Below are 10,125 nucleotides of genomic sequence, written 5' to 3' on the forward strand. Positions count from 1 at the left end.
AGACTCAGATTAGGCCCTACGCAGGCTAGTACACCAGGCTTAATCATCCATGACATCCAAACTAGGTAACAACTAGCCATAGGCAGCAAGTCCTCTCGCTAAAGTTGGGAATATGTCTACCCATGATCTTCGAGTCTAATATTCTAGGGGAAGTGTAACTTAAATCAGGTATAAGCCAAGTATAAATACATCAAACTAACCTTGGGAAGAGGGATCTTCTGATTTTGATACTAAGAGGATAGCAACCCAAAACATTAAGTTTCACCTAGGAGTGACAGTTTCAAGCACATTAGTTCTATTGAAGTGTACACACCTTGATAAGAATAACTCCTGTAACACCCCTTTCGAGATGCCACGTGTAAAATTTTTTTTCGTTTAAAACGTGAAGCATAACCTCTAATACCACCCTATTAAATAGGATTTTTTTTTTATAATTATTTTATCTAAAAATGACACTTGATAAAACTCATTCAAAACCTCTTTATTCATCAATATAAATATATAGTTCCTCCAAACAAATAACTTAAACCGTCAAAATGAGACTTAATCTCAAATCCTTCAAATGCGAACTCAACCACTACAATATTACATTCTTTATTTCATAAAAAAAAAAACTTTCAAAGGTTAAATCAAAACTCCCCAAAGTTGCCCCACGAGCTCTTGACAACTAAGTCTCTCCAACTGCATCTACATCAACATCTACTGTCTACAACGTAAGTCATACGATCATTGCAGGTGGAAACCACATCCACAAACATGCAAGGGTGAGCTAACCATGTATCACATCACATAACACGCATATTAACATGTAACTCGCGTAGCATATTATAATGTAACATAACTCATTCATAAAAAAAATCCACTAATACATGTTCTTAACACCACAACTTGAACTCATCAGAATATTACCACCAAGTAATATACCTTTCCTACACATCAATGCCTCTTGGAAAAGTCATTTCCCCTGTTTTCCATAGACTTACTAGCAACAACACCACCTGCTCGATAAAGCCTTGGGTGGAGCACTCTTGCTAAGCTAATGCTAAAGACTTACGAGGGAACAAAACCCCTTTATCTTGACTCGATAAAGTCCTTTAGGTAAAGAAACCATATTGTCCCACCACATTTGTATACTCATTCATGCAACATCTCATCACATCATGCCACATCATACCATTCCATACATATGCACACATAGTTCTATTCATGACACACATAAATCAATAATCACACGATTATAAGCATTCATGATCAATAACACGCTGGCACATCAAGGCCTCATCATCACCTGTATCATAACACATTGACATCATGCAATCCTCATCATTTTATTTAACATACATCAATCATTAGGCCCAACATCCAATATATTGCAAATAGAACCTATCATAATTTATCACAACAAAATATCAACACAATGCGACCATGAAAAATTGGCAATAATGTGAAACATAGAACTCCAACTATAGACCTTCAAACTAAGATCACAGCATAAAAACTAAAGAACAACATGTTATGAACCATCTACCAAAATTTCAACTAAATTGGACAGTTAACGAATCAGGAAACACAATTTTACAAAAATTGCATAGCCTTGAAAAATCAGCAACACCCAACACCACAAGTCAGCACTTAGCGCCAAACTTGTTGTAAAACAGGACGCTCGACACCCAGAAATCAGCACTTAGCACCAAACCTCTCATAAATTCGCTAAGGGCCACTAGTGTCTGACGACATGGATATATACCCAGAAATACGAAAAATAGTGTCAAACACATGATTTTGGTCATTTTAATCGCACATAACACAAAGTAACATTAAAACTCAAACAATCATACACCAAACTCCATAACATTCCATACCTTGCTTCCCAACCCTCTACTTCATGCAAATAGTCCACCATTACAACTCATCAATTCAACTCAAAATGTTAATCCAACCACTCAATGATACAACACTATGAATTCCCACTGCACCAGAACATTATCATGAAATTCATGCATTTCAATCTAATTTGGCCAACAACAAAATTCACCGCTCCAATTCAAATAAAAGGTAACAATACTCCAACCATATTTCTCATCTTATTACCCATCCTCAAGGCCATGAGACATCACTTTATGTCACAGTCCATCACAAAACAATGCAGAAAATTCAGCTTAGAACATATGTCAAACCAAAAAGTACAAGAGGACAAGGCTTAGCACCCCTTACTCCAAAAATTAACGTTTTTTCATCTTATTTCATATCCACAAAACATTGATCACATTAAGAGATAACATAGATACAAGGTGTAGCTCCCCTTACCTAGGAATCCCTCAACAAGACTACCTTAGCTCTGCTCCATGCCTCCCTTGCTCTTCAATTTGACGCTGCCTTCCTTTTTCTTTTCTCCACCAACCCCAATTTTATTTTGACCCTAAAACCTCTTTATTTCCTAATAGTCATAGTAAGAAAATAAATAATACTAGGATTAATTGGTTGCATTCTCTCCTTTTTTTCCTTTTCCTGTGTCACTCTCCTTTATTCCACAAATTAGTCACCATCCACACTATTTGCAATAACTTATTTACTTGTAACATTTCATAAAAATATAATTTGTGTATACTTCATTTATGTGCTATGAATATAGTAGATTGTTTTGTTTTTTAATCTTGTGATTAAGGGTATTATTATGAAATTCTAGTTTTTTTTTCTTTATTTAATTTCTACGACTGAATTTAATGTGCATTTAAGATAGTATTTTTGGAGTACTCTACTAGAATCTCACCCAATAAAATTTATCTGCATTTAATATATGGAAAATTATTTTTTGACAAAATTTTGTTGACAAATTTTTAACAATACATGACAACACCTCAATTGATGAAAGAAATGTTTAATATCACTTGAAAGGGAAGATAAAGGTTTGGTGTGTGTTAAAGAGTAAACTTTTAATATATTTCTGGTCATTATTAAACGTCTTTATATTTTAATGGCCCTCTAAATATTTTAGCTTCTTCCTTCTTTAACAATATTTTGCCCCTTTTTATTTGTTGAATTTTGTATTCTTTTATATGTGATTTTCTTCTAATTTGATAATTTCTATATTTATTTTTACTTGGAATTTTTTTTCTATTTTCGTATTTACAATTTATGTTTATATGTTTCCTTGTGATTTCATTTATGTTATTTAATCAAATCAAAAAATAATATTTTACTCCTAAAAAAATTCATATAATCTATTATTATATTGTTCGGACAAAACATTTTTATATAAAAATACTTTTTTTTATCCGGATATAAAAACCTAGCTTTGCTCAAAGTGCTCTTACTTTTATAGGTCGTTCTATTTACATAAAGAAAACTAATATAAATTATTTGTATAATCTTATTGATCACATAAAAACATATATTCATCTTGAGTTTTCTTGATTCACATACAACATAAAATAGCACCACATGCATGCAAAAAAAATTAAAATGACTTAAGAAAAAAGTAATAGTGTGTTTGGATGAGGCAATTTAAGAGAGCAATTGTAAGACCCGAGAAAAAATAATTAATTAAATAATAAATGCGGGTAGAGGACGCCTTTATGGCATTAATTGTTGTTAGTAGGATGTGGAAAAATACTAGCTCATGTGGTTGAGAGTACTTTGATTGTGTGAGAGGACTTGGGTTTGAGTCTTAAGTATGCCAATTATGTGTCATTGTTTTGTTATTAATTTTTTTAGAATATGTATGAGTAGGTGATTGGTATTGTAAACTTATGTTGATTGTGTATATCACCAAATGTGGTTTGGCATAGTGGGTATGCTTTGTTCTTGTGGGTGGAAGGTCACGGGTTCAAACCTTGGTAGACAGAATTTAACCTTTATTTTTATTAAAACTTAGATTGGAGTGAATGTGGAAGGGTAGAGGACCTAGCAGAATGGAGGGAAGCCAAGAGGGTTGGAAAAACTATCAAATAATTGACATTAAGAGGAATTAAAACCCACCCTAAGCCCAAACTCGTTTTATTTTTTTCCCCATCCTAAAGGCACCTATAAAAGCCAAAAATTAGGTAAAGGGAAGAGTTTTTGGCATTGCTGGGAATTGACTCTTGTGAGAAGCACGAATTGGAGAGTGTGAGAAGAGTTGTGAGGATACAAGGGCTGGACTAAGAGGGAGAGTGTGAATCAAGGATTCCTCATCTTAATCTTTCATCCAATAATCCAGGTTAGGGGTGTCAGATTTACGTGTAATTCATATTGTATGCGTGTTGTGTTTATGGCCACAATTGGTTTCTGTTTGAAAGTGAAAAATTCGTGTAGCATGTACTGTGGCTCAGAAATTGGTTGATTGAGATTGTCTGCAAAGCCATATTATGCATCTTTATGGTTAAAGTGAGGGTTTCGGGGCTTGAATGATTATCAGGCGAGGTGAGCTAGCTTAAGCGAGGCTGAGGGCTTAGCCTGGGCGAGGAGTCCCTAGCTTAAGCGAGTTTAAGTGAATTGCTATGTTTTACATGCCTTTGAGAGTGCGTTTGGCTGTTTTATGCTAAGGATAGGATGTGTTTGCATGTGGTTGGTGTTTGGGCTTGAAGGACTAAGTCCAATAGGGGTCTGGGATGTGCTCGGAGGTTGGACACATGATGGGCATGGAACTGGTTGAGTTCCCGTCGGCTACTAATGGGCGAGGAGTCCTTAGTATGGTGATTGCATGTGTCGAGCGCACGATGGGCAAGGAACTGTGAGGTTCCCGTCGGCTACTATTGGGCGAAGAGTCCATAGTATGGTGATTGCTTGCGTGCCAGGGTCCAAGTTATGAGACTTAGATGTTTATACTACAGGCGAGGAGTCTGTAGGGCAGGACTATGAGCGGGATAGGATCATATGGTTGGACCACGAAAGAGTTAGTTTTGTGGAAGCACAGGGAAGTCCCGAGACCTAGTTCATGCATATGACTCATGAAGGACTATGAGGTCATGGTTGGGTGATTTGGAAATTATGGGTTTTGTACTTATATGATTTGGGTGGGGAAGCATATTTATTTCATATATATATGTTTATGTTTTATTGTGCATAGCTCACCCTATCTGTGTGTGTGTGGCAATGATCGGATATCTTATTATCCGGGAGCAAATGATTTGACAGGTGAGCTAGGAGACGCTTAGACTCGGAGCGTGGGCTAGCTTGGGGATTTTTGTACATGTATTATTATTTTGGTTTTTTTTCAGATAATTATGTAATCATTTCAGGAGCCATTGAATTTTATTGCAGTTTTATATGTATGGACTCCTGATTTATGTCAGTTATTTTAAAGTTTAAAATTTCCCGCGTTTTTGGGAAATAGTTATAATCAATGCGGTATTTATTTTAATTGGAATTTTATTTATAAAAAAAATTAGTAATAGTCCTTAGGGATGTTACAATTGGTATAAGAGCAAATGTTTTAAAAATATTTTAAAAATATTTTGGGGCTTTTGGGAAGTGAGCTTATCATTTGATTGTGTGTGTGATTTAATAGTATGTAAGAAAGATGTTAGTGTTATTGTTTAACTAAGTGAGCTGATTTTAACAGTCGTAATGTGGCGTATCCAGGCTATGGCTGCTAACAAGAGGAGGAGGAATAGTGGTGCGGATGACATCGTTGAGGCCATTCATCGGATGGTGGATGCGATGCAGACACCGGTAGCGACACAGCCTAGGGTGGCAATTGCACCAGTTAGGGTGCCAACTGTGGAGGACTTCCTACGCCACAAGCCAGCTGAGTTCACTAGCAAAGCATCTCCTGATGAAGCGGAGGCCTGGCTTGACAAGTGTGAGAAGATATTCACGGTGATGAGCTGCGTAGATGAGCAGAAACTCCTTTTTGCCACCTACCTCCTGAATGGCGATGCTGAGTATTGGTGGGCGGGTATGCAACAGCAAATGCAGACCCGAGATGAATAGGTAGAGTGGACTAGCTTCAAGACGCGGTTCCTGGAGAATTATTTCCCCGACACTGCCAGACAGGACAGGGAGGCAAAGTTCCTCGCACTGCAGTAGGAGGACATGACTATGCAGGAGTACGTGAATAGGTTTGAGTATCTGGCGAGATTTTCTTCTCAAAATATGACAAAGGAGTGGAAATGTTTGAAGTTTGAGCGAGGACTTAAACATGAGCTTAAGAAGGTGGTGACTCCTTTACGAGAGAGGAGATTTCACGTCTTGGTGGAACAGGCCAAGAGTGCCGAGCATTTGGAGAAGGGCCCTGGCCCAGTGGTGAGCAGACACCAGAAGAGTGTCGTAGAGGCGCGACAAATGAAAAAGTCGTACAGCCGACCACAAACATCTGGGGGTCCCACTTGCTATCATTGTGGCGGACCTCATTTGAAGAGAAACTGCCCACAACTGACCGGTGGAGTAGGGGGATCCGGTGATCGTCGCAAGTGCTTCATCTGCGACAAACCGGGCCATTTTGCTAACAACTGCCTTGAGAAAAAGAGTCTTGGTGCGAAGAAACCAGCAGTAGCTTCGCCAGCAGAACAAGCACGAGCAGTTGGGAGAGTTTTTGCCATGACATCTACTGAGGCGACTCAGTCAGGTAATCTTATACTTGAGTCTTGTTTACTTATGGGGCATAAGGTATTAGTTTTATTTGATTCTGGCGCAACCCATTCCTTTATTTCTAATGCTTGTGTGGGACGATTGAGTTTGGTGACACGTGACTTGGGGTGTGAGTTGCTTGTTTCAACTCCTTCCTCGGGCCAGGTAGCTACCAGTTCAGTCTATGTTGGGTGTTCAATGGTGGTGGCAGGTCACAGATACAAGGTGAACTTGGTGTGCTTGCCCTTGGAGGGACTGGATGTGATATTGGGAATGGACTGGTTGTCTATCAATCACATCATAATTTATTGTGGACGGCGCAATTTGGTATTCCCAAAGCATGAAGGGTTGGGATTGATATCATCTCGAGAAGCGGAGAAAGCATTACAAGATGGGGTTGTGTGTTTTATGGTGATGGCCAAGCCAGAGAAGAAAAGTGCGGCGGAAGTGATTCAGGCTATACCGGTGGCTAATGAATATGCAGACGTGTTTCCAGATGAAGTGCTAGGGTTGCCGCCGAGTCGAGACATTGACTTCACCATTGACCTCATTCCTGGTGCAGGTCTAGTGTCTATGGCTCCGTAGAGAATGGCACCGGCTGAGCTTGCAGAACTCAAAAAGAAAATTGAGGAGCTATTGGAGAAGTAATTCATTCGGTCGAGCGCTTCACCTTGGGGAGCTCCAAATTTGTTGGTACAGAAGAAGGATGGGAGCTCGCGGCTATGTATGGATTATAGGAAGCTGAATAAGCTGACTATTAAAAACAAATATCCGTTGCCAAGGATCGATGATTTGCTAGATCAATTGAAAGGAGCAGGAGTGTTCTCTAAAATCGACTTGAGGTCGAGATACCACCAGATTCTAGTGTGACCGGAGGATGTGCAAAAGACAGCATTCAGGTCACGATACAGCCACTATGAATATGTGGTGATGCCATTTGGAGTGACGAATGCACCAGCAGTATTCATGGATTACATGAATAGAATTTTCCGACCTTGGTTGGATAAGTTTGTTGTTGTCTTTATTGATGACATTCTTATCTACTTGAGGACACGGGAGGAACATGCCAATCACTTGAGGGTCGTGTTGAAGATACTCAGAGACCACCAGTTGTATGGGAAGCTGTCCAAGTGTGAATTTTGGCTAGAGGAGGTACAGTTTCTTGGACATGTCATCTCAGCTAAGGGTATTGCAGTAGACCCGGCTAAGATTGAAACAGTGCTTAACTGGGAAAGGCCTAAGATAGTGACAGAGGTACGAAGTTTCTTGGGCCTAGCAGGTTACTACCAGAGGTTTGTGGAGGGGTTCTCAAAGAAGGTGAACCCATTGACACAGCTGACAAGAAAAGATCAGTCGTTCTCTTGGACCGAGCAGTGTGAAGAGTGCTTTGAGGAAATGAAGAAATGTTTGACTACTGCTCTAGTGCTAGTGATTCCAGATACCGAGAAGATGTTTGAGGTGTACTGTGACGCATCATATCAAGGTCTGGGGTGTGTATTGATGCAAGAAAAGAGGGCAGTGACATATGCTTCTCGTCAACTGAAGTTGCATGAGAATAATTACCCGACTCATGACTTGGAGCTAACTGCCATAGTGTTTGCTCTTAAGTCTTGGAGGCACTATTTATACGGCTCTCAGTTCCGAGTATTCAACGACCACAAAAGCTTGAAGTACTTGTTTGACCAAAAGGAGCTGAATATGAGGCAACGCAGGTGGATGGAGTATTTGAAAGACTATGACTTCGAATTGCTTTATCATCCGGGTAAGGCAAATGTTGTAGCCGATGCGCTGAGTCGGAAGAAGATGCACGTATCTTGCATGATGATAAAGGAGTTAGAGTTGATTGAGAAACTCCGAGATATGAACCTGGGGATGCAGTTTTGGTCAGACTCGATACAGTGTAGCTTGCTAAGAGTTACTAATGAATTTTTGAATAAGATTCGTGTGGCTCAAGGGCATGACTTGGAATTGCAACAGTTTGTGGGGTGGTTGGATACTGAAAAAGGGAAAGATTATCGGATGGGGGAGGACGGCATTCTACGATTTAAAGGTAGGGTGTGTGTACCAGGGGGTTTCATTTCAAGAGGCAGATACTAAAGGAGGGTCACCAAAGTCGTCTTAGCATACATCCTGGTATGACTAAGATGTATAAGGATTTGAAGGAGTCCTTTTGGTGGAATGGTATGAAGGCAGACGTAGCAGACTTTGTTGCTTAGTGTTTGGTGTGTCAAAAGGCCAAGATTGAACACCAACGGCCGGGAGGTACACTGCAACCACTGGACGTACCTCAGTGGAAGTGGGATAGTATCTCTATGGATTTTGTGACACATCTTTCGAGGTCGATGAAGGGTCATGATTCAGTTTGGGTGATAGTAGACTGACTGACAAAGTGTGCACATTTCCTGCCTATGAATCAGAAGTGGTCGATGGACAAGTTAGCAGAGTTGTATGTGCGAGAGGTGGTGAGATTGCATGGAGTACCCGAAAGCATAGTGTGAGATCGGGACCCTAGATTTACATCACGGTTTTGGCAATCATTACAGGCGGCCTTGGGTACACAATTGAAGATGAGTTCAGCGTATCATCCTCAGACGGATGGACAGTCTGAGCGGACCATCCAATCTCTAGAGGACTTATTGAGGTCTTGTGTGTTGGATCACATGGGAAACTGGAATGATGTGCTACCTTTGGTGGAGTTCACCTACAATAATAGTTACCATTCCAGTATTGGTATGACGCCCTATGAAGCATTGTATGGAAGGAGGTGTAGAACTCCATTGTGCTGATATCAGGATGGAGAAACCTTTGTGCTTGGCCCTGAATTTCTGCAACAGACAACCAGTAAGGTCAAGTTGATCCAAGACCGGATGAGAGCAACTCAGAGTAGGCAAAAGTCTTATGCAGATAAGAGGAGACGGCCACTTGAGTTTGACGAAGGAGACCATGTATTTCTCCGAGTGACGCCAACCACAGGTATCAGAAGGGTTCTTAAATCACGAAAGTTAACTCCGAGGTTTATAGAGCCTTACCAGATTACACGGAGAATAGGAGCAACGGCGTATGAAATCGCTTTACCACCTCACCTATCCAACTTGCATAATGTGTTTCACATCTCATAGTTGAGGAAATACATTGCAAGTCCAGATCATGTCTTGGAGTCAGACGAGGTGCAAGTACACGAGGATCTGACGATGCCAGTTGGACCGGTGCGCATATTGGATACTCAGATCAAGCAAGTGAGAGGTAAGGAGTTGAAGACGGTGAAGGTTCTCTGGGACGAGGCAACCATAGAGATGACTTGGGAGACGGAGGACCTCATGAGGAAGTCTTATCCTCACCTCTTTGCTGGTAAGTTCTATTTTCGAGGACGAAAACTTTTAAAGGTGGGGGAATTGTAAGACCCGGGAAAAATTATTTAATTAAATAATAAATGCGGGTAGAGGATGCCTTTATGGCATTAATTGTTGTTAATGGGATGTGGAAAAATACTAGCTCATGTGGTTGAGAGTACTTTGATTGTGTGAGAGGACTTGGGTTCGAGTCCTAAGTATGCTAATTATGTGTGATTGTTTTGTT

General features: G+C 40.1%; 1 protein-coding gene across 1 annotated transcript; it reads left to right on the plus strand.

Moving 5' to 3' along the window:
• Window positions 1-6,015: 6,015 nt before the first annotated feature.
• Window positions 6,016-7,134, plus strand: LOC114165326 (uncharacterized). The gene has a single exon (XM_028049974.1). It carries the CDS (start codon window positions 6,016-6,018, stop codon window positions 7,132-7,134), a length of 1,119 nt encoding a protein of 372 aa, XP_027905775.1.
• Window positions 7,135-10,125: the final 2,991 nt, after the last annotated feature.

Source organism: Vigna unguiculata, chromosome 10 (genome assembly GCF_037176805.1).
Source record: "Vigna unguiculata cultivar grain cowpea cultivar isolate G323 ecotype 2 chromosome 10, ASM3717680v1, whole genome shotgun sequence".
Taxonomy (NCBI): Eukaryota; Viridiplantae; Streptophyta; class Magnoliopsida; order Fabales; family Fabaceae; genus Vigna; species Vigna unguiculata.

Coding starts and splice junctions, on each gene's coding strand:
- LOC114165326 (XM_028049974.1), top strand. CDS start 6,016: ATGACTATGCAGGAGTACGTGAATAGGTTTGAGTATCTGGCGAGATTT.